This window comes from Aotus nancymaae, unplaced genomic scaffold (assembly GCF_030222135.1).
Source record: "Aotus nancymaae isolate 86718 unplaced genomic scaffold, 86718_ANA_hifiasm-v0.15.2.pri h1tg000072l, whole genome shotgun sequence".
NCBI classification, from domain to species: domain Eukaryota; kingdom Metazoa; phylum Chordata; class Mammalia; order Primates; family Aotidae; genus Aotus; species Aotus nancymaae.
This window is the reverse complement of record NW_026988487.1, coordinates 12,896,371-12,923,889: the sequence shown is the minus strand read 5'-3', so window position 1 is coordinate 12,923,889 and position 27,519 is coordinate 12,896,371. Positions and strand designations below refer to the sequence as shown.

Genomic DNA, 27,519 nt, shown 5'->3' with positions numbered 1-27,519 from the left:
CCACTCTAGGTATATACCCAAGAGAAATGAAAGCGTACATCCTCACAATAATTTGTACATGGACTTTCATAACAGCATTATTAATAACCAAAATGTGAAAATAACCCAAATGTCCACCCACTGGTGAGCAGATAAAATGTAGTGCAGCAGCCCCCACTCATCTGCTGGGGATGCTTCCAAAACCCGAGGCAGGTGCCCGAAACCTCAGAAACTTCAGATAGCAACAAACCCTATATAAACTAATTTTTTTTGCCTACATATACAAGCCTATGAAAAATTTTATTAATTAGGCACAGTAAGAGGTCAATAATCACTAATAATAAAGTAAGCAACTATAATAATAGGCCAGCATCTCTACTCTTACGCTTTGGGTCATTAGTCAAATAAATGTTACTTGAACATACACAATGCAATATCGCCACAGTCAATCTGATCACCAAGATGGATACGAAGTGATCCTCAGCCAGGGAACATGTACAACATGGATACACTGGACAAAAGGATGATTCATATCCCGAGTAGGATGAAGCAGAACGGCTCAAGATTCCACCATGCTGCTCAGAATGGCATGCAATTTAAAACTTAGAAATTACTTATTTCTGGAATTTTCCACGTAATATTTTCAGACCATGGTTGATCAAAAGTAAATAAAACCATGGGAAGTTAAAGCACAGATAAGAGGGTAATACTGGATAAAAGGCCATAAATAGGAATGAAGTTTTAGCCGGGCCCAGGGGCACCCACCTGTAGTCCCAACTATTTGGGAGGCTGAGGCAGAAGAATCACTTGACTGATCCTAAGAATCTGAATCCAGCCTAGGCAACACAGCAAGACCCAACATAATTAAACAAAAAAAAAGTAATGGAAGTTTTGATACATGAATGAATCTTGAAAACTGGTTGCTAAGTCAAAGAACCCAAACCTTGAACCCGACAGAATCACCTGAACCCGGAAGGTGGAGGTTGCAGTGAGCCAAGATCGCGCCACTACACTCTAGCCTGGGTGACACAGCAAGACTCCGACTAGGGAAAAAAAAAAATAAAAGACTGGGCGAGGTGGCTTACGCTTGTAATCCCAGAACCTTGGGAGGCTGAGGTAGGCAGATCACAAGATCAGGAGTTTGAGGCCAGCCTGGCCAACATGATGAAACCCCGTCTCTACTAAAAATACAAATATAAGCCAGGCGTGGTAGTGCACACCTGTAGTCCCAGCTACACAGGAGGCTGAAACAGAATTGCTTGAACCCGGGAAGCGGAAGTTGCAGTGAGCCGAGATCACACTGCACTTCAGCCTGGGTGACGGAGCGAGACTCTGTCTCAAAAAAGAAAATAAAACAGGGCCGGGCGCGGTGGCTCACGCCTATAATCCCAGCACTTTGGGAGGCCGAGGCGGGTGGATCACGAGGTCAAGAGATCGAGACCATCCTGGTCAACATGGTGAAACGCTGTCTCTACTAAAAATACAAAAAATTAGCTGGGCATGGTGGCGCGCGCCTGTAGTCCCAGCTACTCAGGAGGTTGAGGCAGGAGAATTGCTTGAACCCAGGAGGCGGAGGTTGCGGTGAGCTGAGATTGTGCCATTGCACTCCAGCCTGGGTAACAAGAGCGAAACTCCGTCTCAAAAAAAAAAGATAAAGAAAAATAGAAAAAAAAAAATAAGAAAATAAAACAATAAATAAAATAGGTGAATTGTATTATTTGTGAATTATATCTCAATAAAGCTGTTTTGGCCAGGTGTGATGGCCTATAATCTCAAAATTCTGAAAAGCCAAGACAGGAGGATCACTTGAGGCCAGGAGCTCCAGACCAGCCTGGGCGACACAGTGAGACCCATCTCTACAAAAATTTTTAAAAATTAGTCAGGTGCAGTGGCATGTACCTGCAGTCCCAGCTACTTGGGGGGCTGAGACAGAAGGATCACTTGAATCTAGGCGTTCAAGGCTACAGTGAGTTATGATCACACTACTACACTTCAGTCTGACAAAAGAGTGAGATCTTCTCTCTTAAAAAAAAAAAGAAAGAAAGAAAAATCTGGCTGGGCGCAGCATTTCACTCCTGTAATCCCAGCACTTTGGGAGGCCAAGGCGGGTGGATCACTTGAGGTCAGGAGTTCAAAACCAGCTGGCCAACATGGCAAAACCTTGTCTCTACTAAAAACACAAAAATCAGCCAAGTGTAGTAGCATGGTTTCGCCATATTGGTCAGGCTGGTCTCGAACTCCTGACCTCAGGTGATCAACCTGCCTTTGCCTCCCAAAATGCTGGGATTACAGGCGTGAGCCACCACGACCCGCCCAATAAAGCTGCTTTTTTTTTTATTTTTAAAAAAGGCATACTGATAACCATAAAAAAGAATGTTCCAGGAAAAGAAAAAAAAAAACAGAGGCTCGGTAAGGGGCCCATGACTGTAATCCCAACACTGGGAGGATAAGGCAGGAGGATCGCTTGAGCCCAGGAAGTCAAGATCAGCCTGTGCAACCTAGGGAGATCCCATCTCCACAGAGAATTTTTGAAAATTAGCTGGGCGTGGTGGGCACCTGTGGTCACAGCTACTTGGGAGGGTGAGGTGGGAGGGTCGCTTGAGCCCGGGAAGTCAAGGCTGCAGTGACCCATGATCGCCACCACTGCACTCCAGCCTGAACAACAAAGCAAGATCCTGTCTCAAAAAGAAAAAAAAAAAGAGCAAAGACTGTAAGATGAGAGCACCCTTGGTTTTTCCAAAGAACAGCAAGGAGGTAAATTGTTGCTGAAGAAAAGTGAGCAAGGTAGAGAGGAGTAACCAATGATAGTCAAGATAGTGGGGCCAGACTGTGCAGAGCCATATAGGCGATTACCAACTGTTACTCTGAGTAAGATAAAAGCCATAAGGGGGAGAGAGAAATTGAGCAGAGGGGTGACAATACATGACTTCTGGTTTGCTTTCTGTTTTTTAAATCAACAGCACTGTGTAGTCTTGTTGAGAAGGCAGAGGCAAACAAATTAGGTAGGAGGTTACTGTAATATCCCAGGCAAATGATGATGCAGCTTGAAGAATGTGGTTTTGGAGATACAAAGTAGTCAAAATCAGGATGTATTGTGAAAGTAGAGCCAACAGGATTTGACATCAAATTGGTTATGAATGGAAAACAAAAAGAAGGGTCCAAGATAACGCCAAGGTTTTTTTTGTTTTCTTTTCTTTTCTTTTTTTTTTTTTTTTGAGGCAGAGTCTCACTCTGTCACCCAGGTTAGAGTACAGTGGCACAATCTCAGCTCACTGTAACCTCCGCCTCCCGGGTTTAAGCGATTCTCCTGCCTCAGTCTCCTGAAAAGAGGAGCCAGGACTAAAGGCGCCCATCACCACACCCAGCTAATTTTTGTATTTTTAATAGAGACAGGGTTGGCCAGGCTGGTCTCAAACTCCTGACCTTGTGACCCGCCCACCTCAGCCTCCCAAAGTGCTGGGATTTCAGGCCTGAGCCACTGCGGCCGGCCATGCCAAGGTTTTTTGCTAAGCAACTAGAAAATGAAGTTGCCATTTACTAAGAAGGGAAATCATGCAGGAGTGGCAGGTTTTGGGGTTCAGTTTCAGATCTGTTCAATCTGTGATGTGTATTTCACAAGAAAATGGAGATGCCAAATAGGCACTGGGTAGACAAGTCTGAGGAGTCCTGGCTAGATGTAAATTCTGGAGTTGTTGGCCTTGAGACTGGATCAGTTCACCAAGGGAATGAGTATAAACAGAGAAGAGAAACAGTGCAAAGGCTGGCTTCGTAGGCACTCAAACCTTCAGAGGTCACAGAGGTGAGGAGGAACCAGTATTTACTGGAAAGGAGTAACCAGTGTGGTAACAGGAGAATCAAGAGAGGACAGGGGCTGGGCATGGTGACTCATGCCTGTACTCCCAGTACTTTAGGAGGCCAAGGTGGGAAGACACTTGAGCTCAAGCATTCAAGACCACCCTGAGCAACATAGCAAGACCTCGCCTCTACTAAAAGTCAAATAAATTAGTTGGATGTGGTGGTGCACACCTGTGATCCCAGCTACCCAGAAGGCTGAGGAGGGAGGACTGCTTGAGCCTGGGAGATCAAGGCTGCAGTGAGCTATGATTGTGCCACTGCACTCCAGCCTGGGCAACAGCAAGACCCTGTCTCAAAAAAAAAAATAAACTAAAAGAGGAGAGAGATCCCAGAAGCCAAATGAAGACAGTTTTTTTAAATAGGAAGGTATGAAATGGTACAGATAAGTCAAAGGAAAGTACAATCAACTGTATCAAATGGTACAGATAAGTCAAATATGACAACTCAAATTGACCTTTGAACTTAATGCCTTGATGGACACCAGTGATCTTCAAGAGTTACCATTTCGGGCTGGGCGAGGTGGCTCAGGCCTGTAATCCCAGCAATTTGGGAGGCCAAGGAGGGCAGATACCAAGGTCAGGAGTTCAAAACCAGTTTGATCAACATGATGAAACCCTGTCTCTACTAAAAATACAAATTAGCTGGGCGTGGTGGTGCAGGCCAGTAATCCCAGCTACTCAGGAGGCTGAGGCACGGGAATTGCTTGAACCCAGGAGGCAGAGGTTGCAGTGAGCTGAGATCGTGCCATTGCACTCCAGTCTGGGAAACAGAGCACGATTCTGTCTCAAAAAAAAAAAGAGCTACCATTTCACCTGGCAAAGGGTTGTTTTGGCAGCGTTTAGGCTAAAAGCCTGAATGTAATGAGTTCAATGGAAGAACAATCATAACAATTCAAGGAAGAACTTTCAACAGTTGTTAAAACGAGTGGGTTAAACGTTGACAAATCATAAGACATTCACATTATCTCCCCGCAAGACACTTAATTACAAATGAAAAAAAATCATACCTTTATAACAATAACCAAATCTGGCTGATACCCACTTAACCTAGAATACACACTCCTGATATGAGTCACCAAAAATGACACATCGTTTCTGCAGGTTTTTTTAAAACTTTTTGTAGCGATGGGGTCTTGCCATGTTGCCCAGGCTAGTCTTGAACTCCTGCACTCAAGTGATCCTCCCACTTCGGCCTTCCCCATCGGCCTCCAAATCTCATGCTGGGATAACAGGCATGAGCCACCACGCCTGGACAATTTCTGCAGTATTCTTGCTGAAAACGCATAAATCTCTGGTTTGTCTGCTGTTTCTTCATGATTAGATTCTAATCTGAGGGGCATCCTACAAAATAACTATCCGGTACTCTTTAAAAATATCAAGATCATAAGATAATGACTGAAGAACTATTTCAGATTAATGGAAACTAAAAAGACATTCAATTAAATGCAAGCCGGGCACAGTGGCTCAAGCCTGTAATCCTGGTACTTTGGGAGGACGAAGCGGGTGTATCATCTGAGGTCAGGTTTGCCAGCCTAGCCAACACGGCAAAACCTCATCTCTACTAAAAAAAAAAAAATAAAAAAAAAAAAAATACAAAAATTAGCCAGGCGTTCTAGCGGGCGCTTGTAATCCCAGCTACTTGGGAGGCTGAGGCAGAAGAGTCACTTGAACCCAGGGGGCAGAGGTCGCAGTGAGCCAAGATCGCGCCACTGCATTCCAGCCTGGGCAACAGAGTGAGACTATGTCTCAAAAAAAAGCAAAACAAAAAAAACTAAATGTAATGTGTGATCCTGCATTAAATCCTGAACTAGAAATTTTGTTGTTGTTGTTGTTATGATGTATGTCTTTAGGAGAACTGATGGTAAAACTTCAAAAAGATCTACATGTTAAACAATTTATTGTATCAATATTAATTCTCTGATCATGACGAAGGAGTATTGTTATGTAAGAGAAAATCCGTCCTTGTTTTTTAGGAAATACACACTGAAACACGTCAAGGTAAAAGGACATGATATCTGCAACTTACTCCTAAATGGACCCAGAAAATATATTTGAAAGAATTCCTATATCCTCTTCACCCAGACTCTCCAATTTTTAAATGCGTATTCATGTTATCATTCTCAGAATAATAGTTTAGGAGATCTGTCATTATCAGAATAACATAAATACCCATTTAAAAAATGGACAATCCAGCTGGACGAGGCGGCTCATGCCTGTAATCCCAGCACTTTGAGAGGCCAAGGTGGATCAATCACTTGAGGTCAAGAGTTCAAGACCAGCCTGGCCAACACAGCAAAATCCAGTCTCTACTAAAAATACAAAAATTAGCTGAGTGTGTGGCACAGGCCTGTAGTCCCAGCTACTTGAGAGACTGAGGCAGGGGAATTGCTTGAACCCGGGAGGTGGAGGTTGCAGTGAGCCAAGACTCCTAAAAAAAAAAAAAAGTGAGAGAAAATCTGGATGAAGAGTATATAGAAATTCTTTCAAATACTGTTCCAACTTTTCTGTAAAAGTAATGTTAAAAGTTATTTCAAAGTAATGTTAAAAGAAGAATGAGAGATAAAAAGTACAGATAACACTTCTAAGGAGTTTCTGCCATAAAGGAAGTATACAACTGACAAATGGGGCAGTAGCTGGAGGGGTGATTTGTTTGTTTTTTGAGACAGAGTCTCCCTCTGTGGCCCAGGCCAGAGTTCACAGGTGCAATCACGGCTCACTGCAAAGTCCACCTCCCAGGCTCAAGCAATTCCCCTGCTTCAGCCTCCCGAGTAGCTGGGATTACAGGCTTGTGCCACCACACCCAGCTAATTTTTGTATTTTTAGTAGAGATGAGGTTTTGCCATGTTGGTCAGGCTGATCTTGAACTCCCAGCCTCAAATAATCTACCTGTCTCAGTCTCCCAAAGCACTGGGATTAGAGATATGAGTCACAGCACCTGGCCCTTGGAGTGTAATTTTTTTAAAAGCAGTTTTGAGCTGTATGCTGATGAAAATGATCCAACAGAAAGAGAGGCCAGGTGCAGTGGCTCATCCCTATAACCCCAACACTTTGGGAGGCTGAGGCAGGAAGATTTTTTTATTTAAGTAGGAGTACACTCTAAAATATGACAAAAAGTAGCCGGGTATGGTGGCTCACGCCTGTAATCCCAGCACTCTGGGAGGTCAAGGCAGGGGGTGATCACTTGAGGTCAGGAGTTCAAGACCAGCCTGGCCATATGGCAAAACCCCATCCCTACTAAAAATACAAAAATTAGCTGATGGCTGGCTTTAAAAAGGAAAAAAAAAAATTAACCAGGCATGGTGGCGGGTGCCTGTAGTCCCAGCTACGTGGCAGGCTGAGGCAGGAGAATCACTTGAACCCAGGAGGAGGTTGCAGTGAGCCAAGATCGTGCCACTGCACTCCAGCCTGGGCAACACAGCAAGACTCCATCTTAAAAAAAAAAAAAAAAAGACAAAAGGAAAACTACGGTAAATACATAAACCAGTAACACAGTCATTTATTGGCTGGGCATGGTAGCTCACGCCTGTAATCCCAGCACTTTGGGAGGCCGAGGCGGGTGGATCATGAGATCAGGAGTTTGAGACTAGCCTGGCCAACATGGTGAAACCCCATCTCTACGAAAAAAAATACAAATATTAGCCAGATGGGGTGGCACGTGCCTGTAATCCTAGCTACTCGGGAGGCTGAGGCAGGAGAAGCACTTAAACCCAGGAAGCAGAGGTTGCAGTGAGCCGAGATTGTGCCATTGCACTCTAGCCTGGGAGACAGAGTGAGACTCCATCCCAAAAAAAAGAAAAAAAAAGTACAGTGATTTATTATCAAGTATCATGTACAGATGTGGAGGATAGTACAGAATTACTATCCTCCACATCTTGTCCTATTGTAGGGTCTTCCAGGGCAAAAGAACCAACTAAATGTTTTTAACTTTTAACTAACTCTTGTAATAACACTTAGCTTAAAACACAAACATATTTTGTAGAGCTGTACCAAAAACAAAATTTTTTTTTTGAGGTCAGGAGTTTGAGACCAGCCTGACCAACATGGTGAAACTCTGTCTCTAATAATACAAAATTAACTGGCCATGGTGGCACACGCCTGTAATCCCAGCTACTTGGGAGGCTGAGGCATAGAAGAAAGAACAAGACATTGTCTCTGTCCTTCAAAAGAACATACAGGATAAATGATATATGGGCTTTGCTTTCAAAAATGGTCCACCAAGCCTGGGCAACAGAGCAAGACTCCGTCTCGAAAAAAAAAAAAGAGGTCCACCAAGCTGAACACAGTGGTTCACCTTTGTAATCCCAGGACTTTGGGGACCAAGGCAGGAGGATGACTTGAGCCTGAGAATTTAAGACTAGTCTGGACAACACAGAGAGCCCCCATCTCTACAAAAAAAATTTTTTTTAATTAGCCAGGGGTGGTGGCACACCTGTAGTCTGAGCTACTCAGGAGGCTGAGGTGGAAGGATCACTTGAGCCTGGGAGGCTGAGGCAGAGGCTGCCGTGAGCCATAATCTGGCCACTGTACTAGAGCCTGAGTTACAGAGTATGACCCTGTCTCCAAATAAAAGAAGAAGAAAAAAAAAGTTCCATCAAAAAAAAAAAAAAAAGTCAAAGTATGGGAGGAATGAAATAACACTGGCAAATGTTCACTGTTAAATTAAATTTGGATGATGGGGGCAGCATAGGGTGGGGTGGTGAAAATATTATTTGTTTATATCTGAAATTTTACATAAGTTTCTAAAATTACATACAAAAACAAATCAAAGACTTGTTGAGTGTGGGGAAGGAGGCTGTATGTATATGTGAAATAAATAGACAGTAGGATAAAGAGCAGTCAATCATAGGTGGTCAAGAAATATATCCCAAAGGCAGGGACAAGCAAAGAATTGAGAAGACTGGGAAGGAGAATGGGGGTTGGGAGTGCTGCACAGGGAGGGATTCCAAGAGAACAGTAAGTAAAAAGGCTCTGAGGAAAGAAAGCCCGTTTACCATGTTGGCCAGGCTGATCTCAAATTCCTGATCTCAGTTGATCCACCTGCCTTGGTCGCCCAAAGTGCTGGGATTACAGGCGTGAGCCACCAGACCCAGCCAGCTGAAGGATTTTTAAAAGCTGCAAACAGGATCAGAATTTTACTTTAGAAAGCTCACTCCAGCTACTGTGTGGAGAAGAGATTAAAGAGGGCACAACTGAAGGCAAGGAGATCAGTTAGAAGACTGTTGCTATGGCCAGGAACAGTGGCGCATGCCTGTAGTCCCAGCTACTTGGGAGGTTGAGGTGGGAGGATGGCTTGAGTCCAGGAGTTTTGGGCTGTAGTACACTATGCTGATCGGGTGTCCGCACTAAGTTCAGCATCAATATGGTGACCTCCCGGGAGCGGGGGACCACCAGGTTGCCTAAGCGGGGGTTAACCACCCAAGGTCAGAAATGGAGCAGGTCAAAACTGCTGTGCTGATTAGTAGTGGGATCACGCCTGTGAATAGCCACTGCACTCCAGCCTGAGCAACAAAGCAAGTCCCCATCTCTAAAACAAAAAAATAAAAATAAAAGACTGTTGCTATGATATACTCCAAGCTAGATATTGAGCACTGTGCTAGGATAGTTCCATTTTGGAACTACTGAGTTTGCAGTATCTGTGGAAAAGCCAAGTGGGTAGGTGGATGGATCAAACAGTGGATCTGCCTTGCTCTCAATCTCCAGGTCTATTTGCTTACTTTCATTTCTCATCTTGACTAGAAATTCTCTGAGGGAAAGGACCATGTCTGATTTATCTACCTAGAGACGCGGAACAGTACCTAAAACATAACAGATAATAAATGTTTGTTGAACAAAAACCTATGGGGAAGCAGAGGAAACCCTCCACATAATCCCATGTATCGAGGATCCAATACAAACGACATGAGTAGAAAAAAATTCAAGGCAGGATGTATCTAAAAATGTGGCACAGGAAATATTAAAGGGAAACCCTAGTTTCCCACATTACTCTTAGCTTTTTTAATCAAAGTTCTACTAGACTTCAGATATTTAAGAAAAATAAGACATTAAGTTCATGTACTTGAATTGGAGGGAGGAGGGGAAGTCCTAAAAGAGATGATGAAAGAAAACACACATTTATAGGCAGGACAGATAACATTTCACAAAAACTTATAAAAAAATTTTCTGGGGGGCCAGGCATGGTGGCCCATGCCTGTAATCCTAGCACTTTGGGAAGCCAAAGCAGAAAATCACCTGAGCTCAGGAGTTTGAGACCAGTCTGGGCAACACAGGAAAACCCAGTCTCTACCAAAAATAGGTGTGGTGGCACATGCCTGTGGTCCCAGCTACACAGGAGGCTGAGGTGGGAGGATTCCTCGAGCCTGGGAAGTGAAGGTTTTAGTGAGCCAAGATCATGCCATTGCACTCCAACCTGGGTGACAGAGTGATACCTTGTTTCAAAAAAAAAAAATCTGAGACTATAGTGAGATAAAGAAAACAAAAAGAAAAAATTCTCACTGTAATATAACTGAGTGATGAAAAACACATAAATTAGAAGACGGGAATTTAGAAGAGAAAATGTATCATCAGCTCCAGCCTCTGCAACTGAGCTGAGATAGCAGAGACATAGTTTTGTCACCCTCAATTACACAGAGTAATGTTAAAGACAAACAGATAGGGTTACCTCTGATAAATCTGGGGCTAAGATTATTGAACCACCCAGCAGGTTGTGACAACCGTCTTCCTGGAAGGTAGCATAAAGCTGGGAAGCTCCCAGGAATGAAGGGTGGACACAGAAGAGCTCGTGTATGTGGGTCTTGAAGCATGGGAAGAATTTGGGGAGGTTTAGTAGGCAAGGAGAGAGGGTAGGAGATTGTTAAAGAAGCAACTATTATGGGCTAGAAATATTATGCCTTCTTAGAATCAGTGCCTTCACTTGGACAAAATGATGGGAGTTCAAGCTAGAATGGAGGCAATGGGAAAGAGATGGAAAGGAGTGCGCAGATCTGAAAACTACTCAAAGGATAAAATTAACAAGACTTGATAGATTGCTTATGGAGGTGTATGAGGAAGAAAGAGTTTAGAATGATACTTGAGTGTCTAGATTCCAGAACTGAATTAATATTAGATTCCATTCTATGGCAGTCCAAAGGCTCCTTAACCCGGCCTAAAACGCTCTGCATGACCCGACCACTGCCTACCAACCCCACCAGTTTCAACTGTACCCACTCTCTTCCCCTCCACATCTGGGCCCCAGGAACGATGTCCTTCTTTTCAGTTCCTTCCTACCACAGGGCCTTCCCACATGAGCTCTCCTCTAACTGAGCAGCTCCTCCCATCTTCTTTCCCTACCCAACCCCTATTCATCCTTAGGGTCCCAGCTTAAACGCCCGTTCCTTTGAAAAATAACTGCCATTCTTCAGATAAGGTTAGAGGCTCCCTGACATTCAGTTCTCATGTTGTTTAGCAGCATTTTGTGTATCGCCATCACGTCTGTAACCAGAGCGCCTAGAATGGTATCTAACTCTCAATAAGAGCTCGGTAAATGTGTATCGTTGAATACGTCATTAAGTCAGTCGAAAGAATCCCCAAAACAGATAACGCAAGAGGAAAAAGAGGCGTTAGATTATAGAACCAGGGAGTGAACCGGCCTGGAATCTAATCGATTCCTGTGTGCTGACCAACAGTCTAACAACAGAAAAATAAGGCCCATTTTTTCCCTGGAGAAACTCATGGCCGATAAAGGAGAAATATGTGCATCTCGTCCGGACTGGATCCCCTTTCTGCCCGCAGCTCTCCTTCCCTCAACCTTCCTATCGCACTCGCACTGCACCGTAATCCCGGAGCACAGGTGCCGCGCCAACCTCCTCCCAGGACCGCGGGCACAAGGGCCACAGACTCACCTGGGCCCCGCCCACCGACCCATGCAGCCGCAATAGGCACATGAGCCCGGGCAAATGTGGAGCCGAGCGGTTTGGGGGATGCACCGGAGCAACGGCAGACCCCGTTCGAGGTTGCAGCAAACCGGAAACACTCTCCAGTAGCAGCAGGCGGAGCCGCGGGCCCGAGCTCACTGCCGAGAGACCCCCGGTCCCGCTGGGAACCCCAGCCGCGGAGCCCGCTGTGGGCCCACTAAGAACGGCTGCCGCCATCTTCCCCCGGGCTCCAGTGGTGGCGTGGCGCGATGACGCAAACACACTGCGACGGCCGCCTAGTGGAGAGGGGGCGTGGGGAGGGGGCTGCGGCCCTGCGCGCTGGGTGAAGGGCGGCTGGACTCGCTGGCTCAGGCTGGGAAGGAGCATGCGCAGGGAGAGCAGTGCGGGCGTCGAGGCAGGGCGCTCAGTTCCCAGAGTGATGTCCCGTGGGGCCGGCTGGCTGTGAGCTGGTCGGAGGCGGTCCCTTGATGTTTAAGGTACACGTGGTCGGGACAAAAAAGGCGCGAGAGTCCGAACGATTTCCATTTAGCAGGCGGAGTCCCAAGACACCTTTGCTATAGGAATCAATAACTCTCTCTCTCTTTTTTTTTTTTTTTTTTTTAACAGAGTCTCGCTCTGTCGCCCAGACTGGAGTGCGGCGGCACGATCTCGGCTCACTGCAACCTCCACCTCCTGGGTTCAAGCCATTCCCCTGCCTCAGCCTTCCAAGTAGCTGGGACTACAGGCACGCGTCACCTTACTCGGCTAATTTTTGTATTTTTAGTAGAGAAGGGGTTTTATGATGTTGGCCATGCTAGTCTCGAACTCTCGACCCCAGGTGATCCGCCCGTCTTTTCCTCCCAAAGTGCTGGGATTACAGGCGTGAGCCACCGTGCACGGCCGAGAAATCAGTAGCTTTCTAGGTAACTCTCGGGGTCTGAAATCACAGACATTTTTAACTACATTTGCAATTTCAGAAATGACATAAGATGTACACCTTGCAGAAGCCAATTCAAACAATATACAAGGGCATAATGTGAAAAAGAAAACTGCCTCTCTCCGAAAGGCCCTGCCCCAGTAGTGTGTATACTTTTGTAATATTAGTCTATGCACAAACATTTAAATGCATAGTCTATTTACAAGATTAGGGTCTGCGTGTGGCTTTTTTTCACTCATGGCCTAATTTACACTGTTTTTTAAACTGTGTGGTACAAATGAAGTGGGTGCACCATGATTTAATAATTCTGTTGCTGAATTAATATTTAACCCCTGCTCCAGCTTTTTGCTAATATAAACACTGTAATGAACATACTAATACCTCTATTTTTGTGTACTTTTGTGATTATTAGATTCAAATCCAAGAGTCATCATTTTTCCTTTTTTTCCCTTTTTTTTTTCCGAAAAGGAGTCTCGCTCTGTCACCCAGGCTGGAGTGCAATGGCGAGATCTTGGCTCACTGCAACCTCCACCTCCTGGGTTCAAGTGATTCTCCTGCCTCAGCCTCCCAGGTAGCTGGGATTACAGGCACCCACCACAACACTGGGCTAATTTTTGTATTTTTAGTACAGATGGGGGTTTCACCATGTTGCCCAGGCTGGTCTCGAACTACTGACCTCAGATGATGCGCCTGCCTGGGCCTCACATAGTGCTGGGATTACAGGTGTGAACCACTGCACCTGGCCCATTTTTCGTCTTATTGCCTTCTATGCAACCCTTCAAGTTCTGGCATTCTGCTCCAAAATACATTAACCCAATAGCATTAATTTTTCTCCATCTCCACTGCCACTCTCACCTTGTCTCTTACAATAATAGCCTCTTACAAAGCCTTCTTCTGTTCCCCTCTTGGCACCTTGTAGTTCCTTCACCCAGCAACCAAAGTGGTCTTTTCAAATGTAAACCAGTTCTTGTCACTCCTTGCTTAAAGCCCTTCTGTGGCTTCCAAATGTAGTAAAAATGAAATCCCATCTCCTCACTGAGGCCCACAAGAATCCACCAACTCACACCTGTAATCCCAGCACTTTGGGAGGCTGAGGCAGGCAGATCACCTGAGGTCGGGAGTTCAAGACTAGCCTGGCCAACATGGAGAAAACTCATCTCTACCAAAAATACACAATTAGCTGGGCGTAATGGCGCATGCCTGTAATCCCAGCTACTCAGGAGGCTGAGGCGGGAGAATTGCTTGAATCCAGGAGGTAGAGGTTTTGGTGAGCTGAGATCCCATTGCACTCCAGCCTGGGCAAGAAGAGTGAAACTCCATCTCAAAAAAAAATAAAGAATCCACCCAATCTGACCCATACTCACCTCCCTGACCTCAACATATACCACAAGTCCCACTTTCCCTCTTTCTTCCTATTCCTGAGCCAAACTAGCCTTCTTTCTATCCTCCAGCGAAGCCTATTCCCACATCAGAAGCTTTGCACATGCTGCTGATTCTACTGGAGACTGTCCTTTGATTCTGTGTAACTGACACTATCTTGCCATCTTCAGAGGGCTTCTTTTTAGGTAGCTCCCACTCCAACCCCCATCAGCCTCTGTCACATTTCCCTGCTTAGAATTCATGTCATTACCAGAAATTTATTTGCTTTTATTTATTAACTATCTCTTTTGTCTAAAATACAAACTCCGTGAAAGGGCTCTTGTCTCCTACACTATGCTATTCCCATCACCTAGAACAGTACCTGGTGCTGAAAAAATAGTTCCCCTGGCTGGAGTGCAGTGGCACAATCACAGCTCACTGCAGCCTTGACCTCCCAGCTCAAGCGATCCTCCTACCTCAGCCTCCCTAGTACCTGGGACTCTAGGCACTAGCCAACCATACTTGGCTCATTTTTAGGGTGTGTGTGTTTTGTTTTTGTTTTTGTTTTTTGAGACAGAGTCTTGCTCTGTCGCCAGGCGCCAGGCTGGAGTGCAGTGGCATGATCTCGGCTCACTGCAATCTCTGCCTCCTGGGTTCAAGCAATTCTCCTGCCTCAGCCTCCCGAGTAGCTGGGACTACAGGTGCATACCACCACGCCTAGCTAATTTTTGTATTTTTTAGTAGAGACAGGGTTTCACCATGTTGGCTAGGATGGTCTCAATCTCTTGACCTCGTGATCCACCCGCCTTGGCCTCCCAAAGTGCTGGGATTACAGGTGTGAGCTACCGTGCCCAACCTGTTTTTGTTTTTTTGAGATGGAGTTTTGCTATTGTCCCCCAGGCTGGAGTGCAATGGCACCATCTCGGCTCACTGCAACCTCCACCTCCCAGGTTCAAGTGATTCTCCTGCCTCAGCCTCCCGAGTAGCTGGGATTATAGGCTAAATGTTATCATGTTGGCCAGACTGGTCTCAAACTCCTGACCTCAAGTGATCTGCCTGCCTCGGCCTCCCAAAGTACTGAGACTATAGGTGTGAGCCACCGTGCCCAGCCCCCTCTGCTTTAAAAACCACTACTGGAAAAATAATTAAAAAATTGAAACCACTACCGGTCCCATGTGTCCTTCTGCAGGGCCCTCAATCTCACTCCTTCATCTGCTATACAAAATCCTCCACAGCCTGTTTCAGGCTTCTTCACCAACACTTCACAACAGGATATGCCTTGTCTTTCTCTTTGGAATGGCCTTTCTCAACTTCTGCCCATCCTTCAGAAACACTGTGCTCAAATGTTCTCCGCTCTAGACAGCCTGCACTCCCTCCACCCCTGCCCTGGCCAAGCACTTAGCTGCTGTTTTCTGACTCAGACCTCTGTAATAGCATTTCTGGGATCATAATACCTGTGTATGTGTCTCCTCGACTATTCTAGGAAAGGCAGGGGCCATGGTAATTCATATGTGTCCCCATCAATTGGCATAGTGAATAGCAAAAAATAGGCATGGATGGCTGGGCGCGGTGGCTCATGCCTGTAATCCCAGCACTTTGGGAGGCCGAAGTGGGTGGACCACGAGGTCAGGAATTCAAGACCAGCCTGGCCAAGATGGTGAAACCCCGACTTTACCAAAAATACAAAAATTAGCCTGGCGTGGTGGCGAGCGCCTGTAATCACAGCTACTCGGGAGGCTGAGACAGAAGAATCGCTTCAACCCCGGAGGCGGAGATTACAGTGAGCCAAGATCGCGCCACTGCACTCTAGCCTGGGCGACAAGAACAAAACTTGGTCTCGAATAAAAGAAAAATAAAAATGGGCATGGATGGATGAGTTGATAGATGGATGCATGGGAGCGAGTGAGTGGATGTTACCTGGGATGGGTGGCTGAAGGTGATGGATAGTCAGAGAAATTGGAAAAGGGAACCCTGCAAAGATCAAATGTAGACATCAGAGGGAGCTGACACACTGCAGTAAAGAAGCGGGAGGGCGGGCCACAGAAAGCGGCACGCTCCGAGGCGAGCGGACGAGCGGCGCGCCCAGAAGCAAGCATCACGCAACTGAACCGCTCACCCACGTGTGCATCCCCTCATCCTACTTCCCAGACGGCGCTCCAGCTCATTCCACCGCCCCCAACATTCCCGTCGCCCCCACCGCCACAGAGAAAGCAAACCAAGGGGAGGAGACCGCCTTCAGGTTTGGGATGCCCAGGGCCAATCGAAAGACTTCGATCCCCTGGAAGGCGGGTGCATTGGTTTAAGGGGGTCCAATCGGTTTCCAAGAGGTTGCGGTGGGGCGGGGAGATGGGCGGGAAGAGCGGGAGTGGGCCCCGCGCGCGGGGGAGGGCTCCCCGGCTGGGACGCAGCGCGAAAGGCTGGGGGCGGAGCCAATGGGCGCGGGTGTCTGCTAGGAGAGGGCGGGCTGCGCCACGGCGCGCGCGATCCGGCTGACGCATCTGGCCCCGGTTCCCCCGGACCAGAGCCGGGCCCGGAGGGAGGGGAAGAGGCGAGAGCGCGGAGGGCGCGCGTGCGCAGTGGTACGGGGAGAAGCAGGGATCTTGGCAGCGGGCGAGGAGGCTGCGAGCCAGCCGCGAACCGAGCGGGCGGCGGGCGCGCGCACCATGGGTGAGAAACCCGGCACCAGGTAAGGGAGGTGGGGCCACGCGGCGGGGCATGGGCGGTGGCTCGGGGCGGGGGCTGGTACGGTCCCAGACGAGGACACAGCGGAGAGGATCTGGGGGCCGGACGCCTGGGTCCCTAGGGGCAGCCATCCGGGGCCGCACGAGCAGGTCTTCGAGGATAATGGTGGTGGGGAAATGCCCGGGCCCCTGCAGAAAGCAAGGCTTGAGTGAGATGAGAATACCGGTGTCGGGGTTCTCGCAGGGATGTGGGGCCGGACTACTGGGCTCTCCCGTGCAGGCTGCGTTGCAGGGACAGAGGAAGGAGGAGCAGGTGGCTGGCCCCGAGGGGTCGTGTACCGGAGGCTGGATGCCGGGAGGGGGGATCCCCTCTAGACTCGTGCCAAACCAATGGAAAGCCTCCAGTCCAATATCCCCCAGGCAGTTGCGCTGACCACACCTGTCCCGAGGGCCGAGTGGCTCCTCATCCAAACTTCTACCTTCCCCTGGGTTGCCAGGAGCAACAGCTTCATCTTGGGGGAGCCGCGTGTGTGGCGACCCTCGCTGAAACTAGATCGCATCCCTCTCCCTGTGGGTGGGGGAGGCAGTATTCACCCTGGGCACGCGTCCACTCCCCGGATGTTTTCTGTGCAATCGAGGCTCTTTCCTTCCACTGACACCCCGAGTTCTCTTTTTGGTCTCTAGCAAAATCCACTTCCTGTTGTGACTCAACACCCCCAAGGGGCAAAGGGTGAATGCCTGAGTCCCAGGGGAGCAGGAGCAAAAGGCGAAAAGGTTGGGGCTGTAGGCCTCAACCCAGAGGGGCTCAGGAATGGGGAATTGGTCCTGAGCTCTCGCTTGCTCTGCAAAACATCATATCGACCCCACTTCCAACCTATGGAGTATGAGAACCTGGATTTCCGTGCATCAAGTAAACGAGTATCAGAAAGAGATGATCAGAGAAATAATCGGTGTCCTGGATTAGGGTTTAAACACCCCAGAGAAAGGGGAAGTTGCTGACTTGTGGGAGGCCCCAGATTTCCGTTATGTGGTTCAGGGAGTGGGACAGATGGACCAAAGGGGACTGCTGATTTGGCACAATTTCCTGCACCCCAATCAAATTCTGGGCCACAGGAAACAGAAGAGCAGGAAGTGTGAAAGGACATCTGCTTCAGCTACCCCCTGCCCCCCACTGGGCACCTCCCTGGTCATCCCCACGTTCTCCCTCCTTGTCCAGCCTAGTATATGCACGCTGCTCCTCCCCAGCCTGGCAGAAGGTGGCTGGGTTAGGATCCAAAGGGCAGGTGCCTTGCAGCTGCTCCAGGGCAGTTGCCCCAGAGCCACACTCCAGTAGGCCAACTGATTGTGGCTGTCACAGCCCTGTGCCAGGGCTCCTAATGGGAGGACACCCTGGGACAAAGGAAAACCAGAAGCAAAGAAGCAGGAGAACCTGGATGATGCCATGGCACTAAGCCCCCAAGTTGGAACAAAAGATAGGGTGTTTATTCTAGATGCCGCCATATTGATGTTTATTCTCCTTTATTGGTTGGGAATACCTGGGGGCCTCCATACCCTTTGCCTTACAAGCTTTGGACAACTTGGCATTCTGGGAAGAAGGGGCAAGTGAAGTTGTAGCAGAAACTGGGCCTATGGTAGAAACCACTTTAGGGCCAAAGGCCAGGGTCATTGCTCTCCTATATGCTCCGGCTGTCAGAGCTGTAGACCAGATGGGAAGATGGTTAGGTCTTACTCAGACACTTAGCAACCTGCCCATTCGGGTCCTCTGGGAATGGGGTGGTGGAGTTGGAGGAGGGATGGGCTAGTTGGCAGGATTTCACTTTCTACTATCTGGGGACCTTTTCCTATCGCCGCTGAGGCAGAATAGATTGGAAGGAGCAAGGTGGTGCTTCAAAGAACAGGCCACAATTGACTGGGGTTGCCAAACCCTTCCTTATCCAGCCATGGGTGGAATCCAGGCTGAAGTTGTTTCAGCAACTGGAAAGCGAATACTCTTCAATTCAACAAACTATTAATGCCAACTGCAGAGACAGATAGTGTAATATTGATTGAGAGGATGGACTTGGAGCCAGACTGCCTTGGTTTATATGAATTCCCACCATTTACTCTGTCTGTGACCTTAAACAAAACACTTGACCTCTCTCTGCCTCAATTTCCTCAATTATAAAATAGAGATATTAGGACCTCCATCACTGGGTTGTTTTATTTATTTTTATTTAATTAATTTATTTTTGAGACAGAGTCTTGGTCCCTGAGGTCAGGAATTGGAGATCAGCTTGGCTAACATGGGGAAACCCCATCTCTACTAAAAAAAATACAAAATATAGCTGGGCATGATGGCTCACGCCTGTAATCCCAACTACATGGGAGGCTGAAGCAGGAGAATTTCTTGAACCCCAGGGAGGTAGAGGTTGCAGTGAGCGGAGATTGCATCGCTGCACTCCAGCCTGGGCGACAGAGTGAGACTCTGTCTCAAAAGAAAAGATTATTAAAAGAGATAACACATTTGAAACACTTGGAAAGTGCTGGGCATGGAGTATCCACCCTGTAATGTTAGCCAGCATTATCATCATCATCATATGGCTGGCAGTGTGCTGGAGATGCCTAAATGAATAAGGCCTCTAAGGCTCACAGTCTGAGGAGGGAGGCAGCTAACTGCCCTTGTGTCCTGCTATACCACAAGTAAAACATAAACTGTGCCGGGAACCCAAAACAAGGAGTGACCAGGGTCTGGGCTGGTCAGCTTCCTAAAGGCTGGACCTTAAAAGACAAAGAGGCTTTTAAGCTGCTAAGGTCGGAGATGGGGACAGTTGGAGGTGAGTGGTTAGAGTCAAACTTGGCTAGGGCCTATGGTAGAAACCATTTGAGGGTCAAAGGCCAGAGTCATTGCTCTCTTATATGCTCCAGTTGTTGGAGCTGTAGACCCGATGGAAAGATGGTTAGGTCTTACCCAGATGCTGCGGCAACCTGCCCATTCGGGTGCTCTGGGAAGAGCCTGGGGGGTTCCTAGGGCAACCAGTGGCCATTACTAGGGAGGGAAGGGGACTAAGGAGGGTGGACAAGAGAAGGGGCATTTTCCCTTGCCGTCATGTTAGAAATAGGAAGGACTTTCCAGGAAGAAGTGGAAAGGGGCAGAGCTGGGCAAAGCCCTGCAGCCTCAGGCAGGAGTCCCGGGTGATCTCTGCTTCCCAAGCCTGGGAGGGACAGGGTCCTGGTGTGGGGTCCCTGCTGAGTCTGAGGGAAGCAGTGGGGTTTCCCTTTCTGTTTTGTTAGGGTCTTCAAGAAGTCGAGCCCTAACTGCAAGGTGAGTCTCCACAGCACTTACCCCTTTCACCCTCCCTGGGCCCCAACAAAGTCCAGCCTTCCCCTAAACGATCGCCAGCCTGCCCCAAGATGATCCCCAACCCCTAGCTCCCCACTTCCTGTGACAGCTAAGAGCCGACTTCCTTCCCTCCTGAAGCCCCTTGCCACAGAGGCTGCTCAGCCTGAGCCAGCCACAGGGCTGGGTGGGGCAGACCTTGGTCCCCAAGCAAGACCACAGAGGAGGAGGCCAGAAGCAAGCCATGTGCCTACGGCCAATCCAAGGTGCGCCGGGCTGGGAAGACTTAACAGCCCCCACCCAGGCTGTGGCCTGCTTATCCTAGAGCCCCTCGAGGGGACCTAGTGAGGGTGGCAGCTGCTCTCTAGCTGCCTGGTTGGGCTGAGTTCTCCCTGAGGATCCAAACACATGCACACGCGCGTGCACACACACACACACACACGTACCTGGCTGGTTGGGCTGAGTCCTCCCTGAGGATCCAAACACACACACATGACACACACACACTCAGACCACACATGCATACAACACACACACACACACACACACACACACACACACACACCCCTAGCTGGCAGAGTCCTCCCTGAGGATGCAAATACACACACACATCTGGCTGGTTGGGCTAAGGACACACACACACCCCTGGCTGGTGGGCAGTGGTGTGCAGAGATTAGGGAGCAGCTAAAAAGCCTAAAGGTCTGCTAGCCTGAGAAATGCCGCCACCCTCCTTTTTAACACTACTGGGAAGAAACCTGGAGAAACTCTTTCCCTATAGCCCAGCCTGGGGATCCTGGGGCAGGCCATTCAGTATTGAGGGCTCTGATGCCCTGGCACCATCCTCCCCAATCTTCCTGTGACCCCTTGACATCCTCAGCTGACCGTGTACTTGGGCAAGCGGGACTTTGTAGATCACCTGGACAAAGTGGACCCTGTAGGTAAGTTTCCCCAGAAAGGGACAGCTCATTCCCCAAGAAGGGAAGAAGTTCCCAGGCCCAGGAAATGGGAGAGCTGCCCTTTCAGGAAGTGAGCTGGTGTGTCCCCCTCCTAGATGGCGTGGTGCTTGTGGACCCTGACTACCTGAAGGACCGCAAAGGTACTGGCTCCAAGTCCAGGGGACCCAGGGAAAGTAGGGGGTAGGGAAGTGAAATGGGCTGATACTGGAAGGGTGCCCAGAGAGATGGAGGCTGGAGGTAGAAGCCAGGAATAGGATTTGGACAAGTCTCATGCTGCAGAGGGAGGGGCCTTGGCTGCTAGGTACCGGGGGACTGGGGAAGGGAGGTCCTGACCACTCATCTTGCCCTCCCTTGCCAGTGTTTGTGACCCTCACCTGCGCCTTCCGCTATGGCCGCGAAGACTTGGATGTCCTGGGCTTGTCCTTCCGCAAAGACCTGTTCATCGCCACCTACCAGGCCTTCCCCCCAGTGCCCAACCCGCCCCGGCCCCCCACCCGCCTGCAGGACCGGCTGCTGAGGAAGCTGGGCCAGCATGCCCACCCCTTCTTCTTCACAGTGAGGATGCCCCCTGTCCTCTGAGGGCAAGGGGTCTGGGACTGTGTCTGGGGTTGGAGTAAGGCACCCGTTATGGGCAGATCTGGAAGAAACAGTGAGGCAGGAACCCTGGATCCACCCCACTTTGGGGTCCCTGTGCATTCAGGAAGCCCTAGATTCTCTACCTCCTCTCTAGGGCCCCTTCTTCCTTTCTCTTCCCCAGGAGTGCTTTCTCCAGCCTCTTAAGTTGAGATGTGGAGGAAGATCTGGGGACTTTCTGGAAGAACTGAAGTCTTCCCTTTCCTCTGCTACAGATACCCCAGAATCTGCCATGCTCTGTCACACTGCAGCCAGGACCAGAGGATACGGGGAAGGTATGGGAGGAACGGCCCTGAGGGCCCTTAGGGCAGGACGGGGCCAGCAGGAGCCTGGAGGCACCGCTGAGCCAGAGGGTAAACTGTCAGGATGCCAGGGTGGGGCCAAGGTTGGCCAGTGTGCCCCATGGAAGCGGGGTGTGTATGATGTGGTGACTGTGCATGCGTGACACTGCCTCCTCCTCTCTGGCCTTGCGTGGATCTGGCGATGGGGGCTCCCCTTGCACAACCATGACCCAGTCCCCAGGGTCATCAGACCACAATGGCAGAAGAGTCCCTGCCCAAGTGGAAGGAAGGGAGAGGAAGGAAGGGGAACAATGCTGGTGGGAGCCCTGGGTGAGATATGGCCTTTTCTTCTCCCCCTCCCGAGGCCTGCGGCGTAGACTTTGAGATTCGAGCCTTCTGTGCTAAATCACTAGAAGAGAAAAGCCACAAAAGGTGAGGGAAGCAACCTCCTCTGTGGCATAGAGGGGGGTTTCCTCCCCGCTTCCAGGAGCCCAGGCCCCGTGGGAGGGAGGAGTAGGGGTTTGGGTGTGTGAGGACTGACCCCCTCCTGCCCCCACCCTGTCTCAGGAACTCTGTGCGACTGGTGATCCGAAAGGTGCAGTTCGCCCCGGAGAAACCTGGCCCCCAGCCTTCAGCTGAAACCACACGCCACTTCCTCATGTCTGACCGGTCCCTGCACCTCGAGGCTTCCCTGGACAAAGAGGTGGGGTGTGAGAGGGTGACACAGATGCCACGGTGCAGTCTAGACCCTGGGGGAGGGGTGAAGCCACATGTCAGGATGACATTTGTAAAGGAGGTTGCCTTGGCTGGGTGTGGAGAGCTGCTGTGGGCTTGGGTTTGAGGGGAGGGGGCCAGAACAATGTGTCTGTGTTTGGGGACACAGTGATGATAGGACCAATTCACATGACCCCCTCCCCCCAAAAGCTGTACTACCATGGGGAGCCCCTCAATGTAAATGTCCACGTCACCAACAACTCCACCAAGACCGTCAAGAAGATCAAAGTCTCTGGTAGGAGGTGGGGTTTGGAAGGGGGTCTTCGGGGAGGGAGTCGTGTAAGGTAGCTCCTGGTTTGATCTCAACCCAGGCCATTTCCTAGTGCGGGAGACCCACCGGGGCTCAAAGAATTTAGGTTGTTCCAGAATGATACCGGGAGCCTCAGTGTTTACTGCTTCGGGAGGAGCATGGGGGGGCCCACACCACGGGGTCTGGAGTTGTGGTGTGGTGGCCTGTACTCCATCCAGAGCTGCCTGACCCTGCCCCACCCCACAGTGAGACAGTACGCCGACATCTGCCTCTTCAGCACCGCCCAGTACAAGTGTCCTGTGGCTCAGCTCGAACAAGAGTGAGTATCTGGAGAGACCCGGGCCCTGATCTAGGGGAGAAGAACAGGATCAGGAGAAAGTGAGGTGGGGGAGAATCCTTCCTGAGCCGTCTCCACTTTTTTTTTTTTTTTTGAGACAGAGTTTTTGCTCTTATTGCCCAGGCTGGAGTGCAATGGCTCAATCTCTGCTCACTGCAACCTCCACCTCTCAGGTTCAAGCAATTCTCCTGCCTGAGCCTCCCAAGTATCTGGGATTACAGGCGCTCACCACCATGCCTGGCTTATTTTTTTTTTAATTTCTTTTTTTTTTTTAATGATGCTGACCTCTCCCAGCAAAGTAAAAGAAAAAAAAAATGATGCTGACCTCAGGAATATTATTTTATTTATTTATTTATTTATTTTGAGGCAGAGTCTCATTCTGTAGCCCAGGCTAGAGTGCAGTGGCATGATCTCAGCTCACTGTAACTTCCACCTCCTGGGTCCCGATTCAAGCAATTGTCCTCAGCCTCCCAAGTAGCTGGGATTACAGGCACACACCACCATGCCCAGCTAATTTTTGTATTTTTAGTACAGACAGGGTTTCACTCTGTTGGCCAGGCTGGTCTTGAACCCCGACCTCAAGTGATCTGCCCGCCGAAGGCTCTCAAAGTGCTGGGATTACAGGCGTGAGCCCCCGTGCCCGGCCACCATCTCCACTTAAAAGGGTATTCTCTCCACAGCTAGGCAGCCCTGGGCTGTTAATTTTCTTGAGCACATTGAGCCAAAACCTACTCCCTTGTGACCTGTGCCCAAAGAGAGAAGGGACTAGTGAGGGGGAGATGCTGCTCGGGGGTGACAGGCTGCCCCCACACCCAACCTGGCCCCTCCAAAAGTCTTGTTCTCTTGTGCCCACCTGCAGTGACCAGGTATCTCCCAGCTCCACGTTCTGTAAGGTGTACACCATAACCCCACTGCTCAGCGACAACCGGGAGAAGCGGGGTCTTGCCCTGGATGGGAAGCTCAAGCACGAGGACACCAACCTGGCTTCCAGCACCATGTGAGGGTGGGGCTGGGGTGGGCCCCCTGCAGGCCAGGGGCCAGAGGTCGGTGCCGGCTGTGTGCCAGGCTCTGTCCTAAGTGCCAGGGATGTATCAGTGAACAGAAGAGACAACACAACTCTTAATTCCAGGGGAGGGAGGATAGACAAATCCGATCAGTGGTAACTGTACAGCAGGTTTAGTGACAAGTATGAAAGAGAGAAAGCCAGGCAGAGAAGGAAGGGATGGGGGCAGGGAGATGCAAAGGTGAAGTCGGAGTAAGGATGAACAGAAGTAAGTGGTGTGGATGAGCAGGAAAGGAAGGTTCTGGGCAGAGAGACTCAGGAGTGGGACAGCCTGGGGTCCTGGAGGAATGGTGAGGTGCCCTCACGAGGGAGCAGCCCTGGAGGTCCCCAGCTTCACAATGGGCTGAATTTCACCTCTCCCAGCGCCTTTGTTCAGGGTTCTCACTGCACAGCCACACACAGCAGGTCTGGAGGGTAACTTAGCGAGAACTAAGTACCAGGAGAGGAGGAGGAGGAGACAGGATCAGGGGGCTAATGGAGAGCCAGACAGCGCAGGACCATTAGAGGAGAAGGACGTCAGCTTTTACTGCGAGAGAAGCCACAGGAAGCCCTGAGCAGGGAGTGCTGTGCTCACTGTACCATAACCGTGCTGTACCATTCACCCTGTTGGCCAGGTTGGTCTTGGACCCCTGACCTCAAGTGATCTGCCTGCCAAAGCCTCTCAAAGTGCTGGGATTACAGGCGTCAGCCCCTGTGCCTGGCCACCATCTCCACTTAAAAGGGTATTCTGTCCACAGCCAGGCAGCCCTGGGCTGTTATTTTCTTGAGCACATTGAGCCAAAACCTACTCCCTTGTGACCTGTGCCCCAGCCTGTGCTGCTGGGGACCCAGGGGGCCTGTGCACGTTTGTGGTCTTGCTCAGAGTCCCCATGGGAACCCCAAGGTGAGGTGCCAGGTGACAGGGTGATGGGCCCTGGTCTGACTCTGCCACCCTCCATCGCAGCGTGAAGGAGGGTGCCAACAAGGAGGTGCTGGGAATCCTGGTGTCCTACAGGGTCAAGGTGAAGCTGGTAGTGTCTCGAGGCGGGTGAGTGTCATGGGGGAGCCCAGGTGGGGGTCACAGTGGCTCTCTCTAGTCCGGATCATCGTCCTCTTCACAATGCCTCTTCCCTTCCCAGGGATGTCTCTGTGGAGCTGCCTTTTGTTCTCATGCACCCCAAGCCCCACGACCACATCCCCCTCCCCAGACCCCAGACAGGTAAGCACACCACCCACCCCAAGCCCTCAGAGGGAAGGCCTGAAGCAGGGCCAGTGGAGGAAAGCTGGCCCTTCCAGCACCCACCCCCACACCCCCTCTTCCTGTTCCCTCAGCCGCTCCAGAAACAGACGTCCCTGTGGACACCAACCTCATCGAATTTGATACCAAGTAAGAAACTCATTCCCCTACTTTGACCCTCTTTGGACAAAGATTCCTGGAACATTCAAATCTGCCCTTGTACCTCTTCCTTGCTTTTTGTGGGGAGAAGGGGATTGCAGCATCAAATCAAGGTGCCTTAGCCTTGTGAGGCTGCCTCTTCCTGCCTCTTCTTTGTCCCTTCCTGTAAATACCTCTGGTCCCAGCCGGGGGCGCAGTGGCTCACACCTGTAATCCCAGCACTTTGGGAGACTAAGGCCAGCAGATCAAGAGGTTGGGTTCAAGACCTGCCTGACCAACATGGTGAAACCCCATCTCTACGTAAAAATACCAAAAAATCAGCCAGGCGTGGTAACACACACCTGTGATCCCAGCTACTTGGGAGGCTGAGGCAGGAGAATCACTTGATCCTGGGAGGCAGAGGTTGCGGTGAGCCGAGAGTGCACCATTGCACTCCAGCCTGGGTGACAGCGAGACTCTGTCTCAAAAAAAAAAAAAAAAAAGCCTCTGGTCCCACCGCTGTTCTAACACCTCTGTCCCAGGGGCCCAGCTTGCGGGAGGGCAGGGAGTGGGAGGCTGAGAAGAGTCGGACACCCTCACCTCACACCCCTCTTTCCCACCACCAAGCTATGCCACAGATGATGACATTGTGTTTGAGGACTTTGCCCGGCTTCGGCTGAAGGGGATGAAGGATGACGACTATGATGACCAGCTCTGCTAGGAAGGGGGGCTGGAGGAAGGGAGTGGATGGTGCTGGAAGAGGTAGGGGCAGGACCAAGACCCCCACTGTCATTGGGGGGTTGTCCCAGCCTCTTTTCCCTTCCCCTCCACCTGGCAGCTTCAACCAACCCCTTCACTCTCTCTCTCCCATCCCCCCAAGATATGCACTGGACCCATCTCTTGCTGAATGTGGGCATTAATTTTTTGACTGCAGCTCTGCTTCTCCAGCCCCGCAGTGGGTGGCAAGCTGTGTTCATACCTAAATCTTCTGGAAGGGTACAGTGAAAAGAGGAGTGATAGGAGGGAAAGGGGGAGACAAAACTCCCACATTCAAGCTCACACCAACACCTCCCATGCTCACTCTCTCTGCCTCCATTCCTTCAAGAGGAGACCCTTCAGGACAAGGCTGTTTCTTTGTTTCTGTGCATAAAGAAGAAAATAAATCTTTTACTAGGCATGAGTGTGTGTTTTTTCTCTGTAGTGTTTAGAGAGCGTACAGTGTGTTTATCCATGATTGTTAGCTTGTGGGGGAGGACCCAGTCTCTTCTGCAGCCGAAAGGCGCCTGACACAGAGGCTATCAATAAATGTTTAATGGATGACTGTGCTGTGCCTGTGTGAACATCAAAACTTGCCCTAGTCCAAACTCAAGGGTTAGGCTTGATAAGGCCACAAAGTAAACTTAGTCATTTACAGGGGTCATAACAACTAACTCCCCTGCAGAGAGGTGCTCACAGGAGCTGGCAGGGCAGGCTCTGCCCTGTTGCAGCTGACTTGCATGACCACCTTGTGACCTGTTGTGACCGAGTCGTGTTCATTTCCACTGCTCATTATGGTTGCTCAGGCAGCAACTGTCAGGCTTGGTGGGACCACAACCGCAGGCCTCACCAGACCAGCCACATGACGTCTCTGTGGAGTCTGGGACCTACATTCCAACACAGAAGCTGAGGCTTAGGCAGCAAGAACGTCATGCTGTCCTGGGCCCATGTCCTAGGGACCACATCCTAGTGCTGCTCCTGGGACGTTCATCAGGGACTCCCTGAAGCTTGACTGAAGTCCCAGGCTGGGCTGGAGGGAGTTAGCATTTCTCACCTCCATCATCTGCTCCTACTCCTGAAGCCCAACTCCTCTCCAAAAG

General features: G+C 49.9%; 2 protein-coding genes across 5 annotated transcripts in view; one reads left to right on the top strand and one right to left on the bottom strand.

Moving 5' to 3' along the window:
• Window positions 1-11,974, bottom strand: part of PELP1 (proline, glutamate and leucine rich protein 1) — a 33,041-nt gene extending 21,067 nt beyond the window's left edge. The window contains exon 1 of the mRNA XM_012449413.2: window positions 11,711-11,974. Within this exon, the coding sequence (XP_012304836.2) occupies window positions 11,711-11,959 (249 nt within the window). The 5' untranslated portion in view covers window positions 11,960-11,974. The remainder of the gene's footprint in view (window positions 1-11,710) is intronic.
• Window positions 11,975-16,591: 4,617 nt separating this feature from the next.
• Window positions 16,592-26,840, top strand: ARRB2 (arrestin beta 2). Of its 4 annotated transcripts, none has more exons than XM_012449417.2 (16): window positions 16,632-16,704; window positions 19,970-20,000; window positions 20,893-20,953; window positions 21,067-21,111; window positions 21,330-21,526; window positions 21,820-21,879; window positions 22,250-22,317; window positions 22,453-22,588; window positions 22,810-22,894; window positions 23,156-23,228; window positions 24,106-24,243; window positions 25,253-25,336; window positions 25,428-25,507; window positions 25,621-25,675; window positions 26,291-26,425; window positions 26,598-26,840. In XM_012449417.2, exons 1-15 carry the CDS (start codon window positions 16,682-16,684, stop codon window positions 26,382-26,384), a joined length of 1,230 nt encoding a protein of 409 aa, XP_012304840.1. In that variant the 5' UTR covers window positions 16,632-16,681; the 3' UTR covers window positions 26,385-26,425; window positions 26,598-26,840. The 4 variants fall into 4 exon arrangements, with proteins under 4 accessions (XP_012304837.1, XP_064223697.1, XP_012304840.1 ...); XM_012449415.2 differs by having other exon boundaries at window positions 26,544-26,840; XM_012449414.2 differs by having other exon boundaries at window positions 16,592-16,704; window positions 26,291-26,840.
• Window positions 26,841-27,519: the final 679 nt, after the last annotated feature.

Excerpts from the sequence above, each read along its gene's own strand:
- ARRB2 (XM_012449414.2), top strand. The coding sequence starts at position 16,682 with ATGGGTGAGAAACCCGGCACCAG. Across the intron at positions 20,954-21,066 it reads GGACAAAGTGGACCCTGTAG|ATGGCGTGGTGCTTGTGGAC; the intron begins GTAAGTTTCCCC and ends TCCCCCTCCTAG. Across the intron at positions 25,337-25,427 it reads CTGGTAGTGTCTCGAGGCGG|GGATGTCTCTGTGGAGCTGC; the intron begins GTGAGTGTCATG and ends TTCCCTTCCCAG.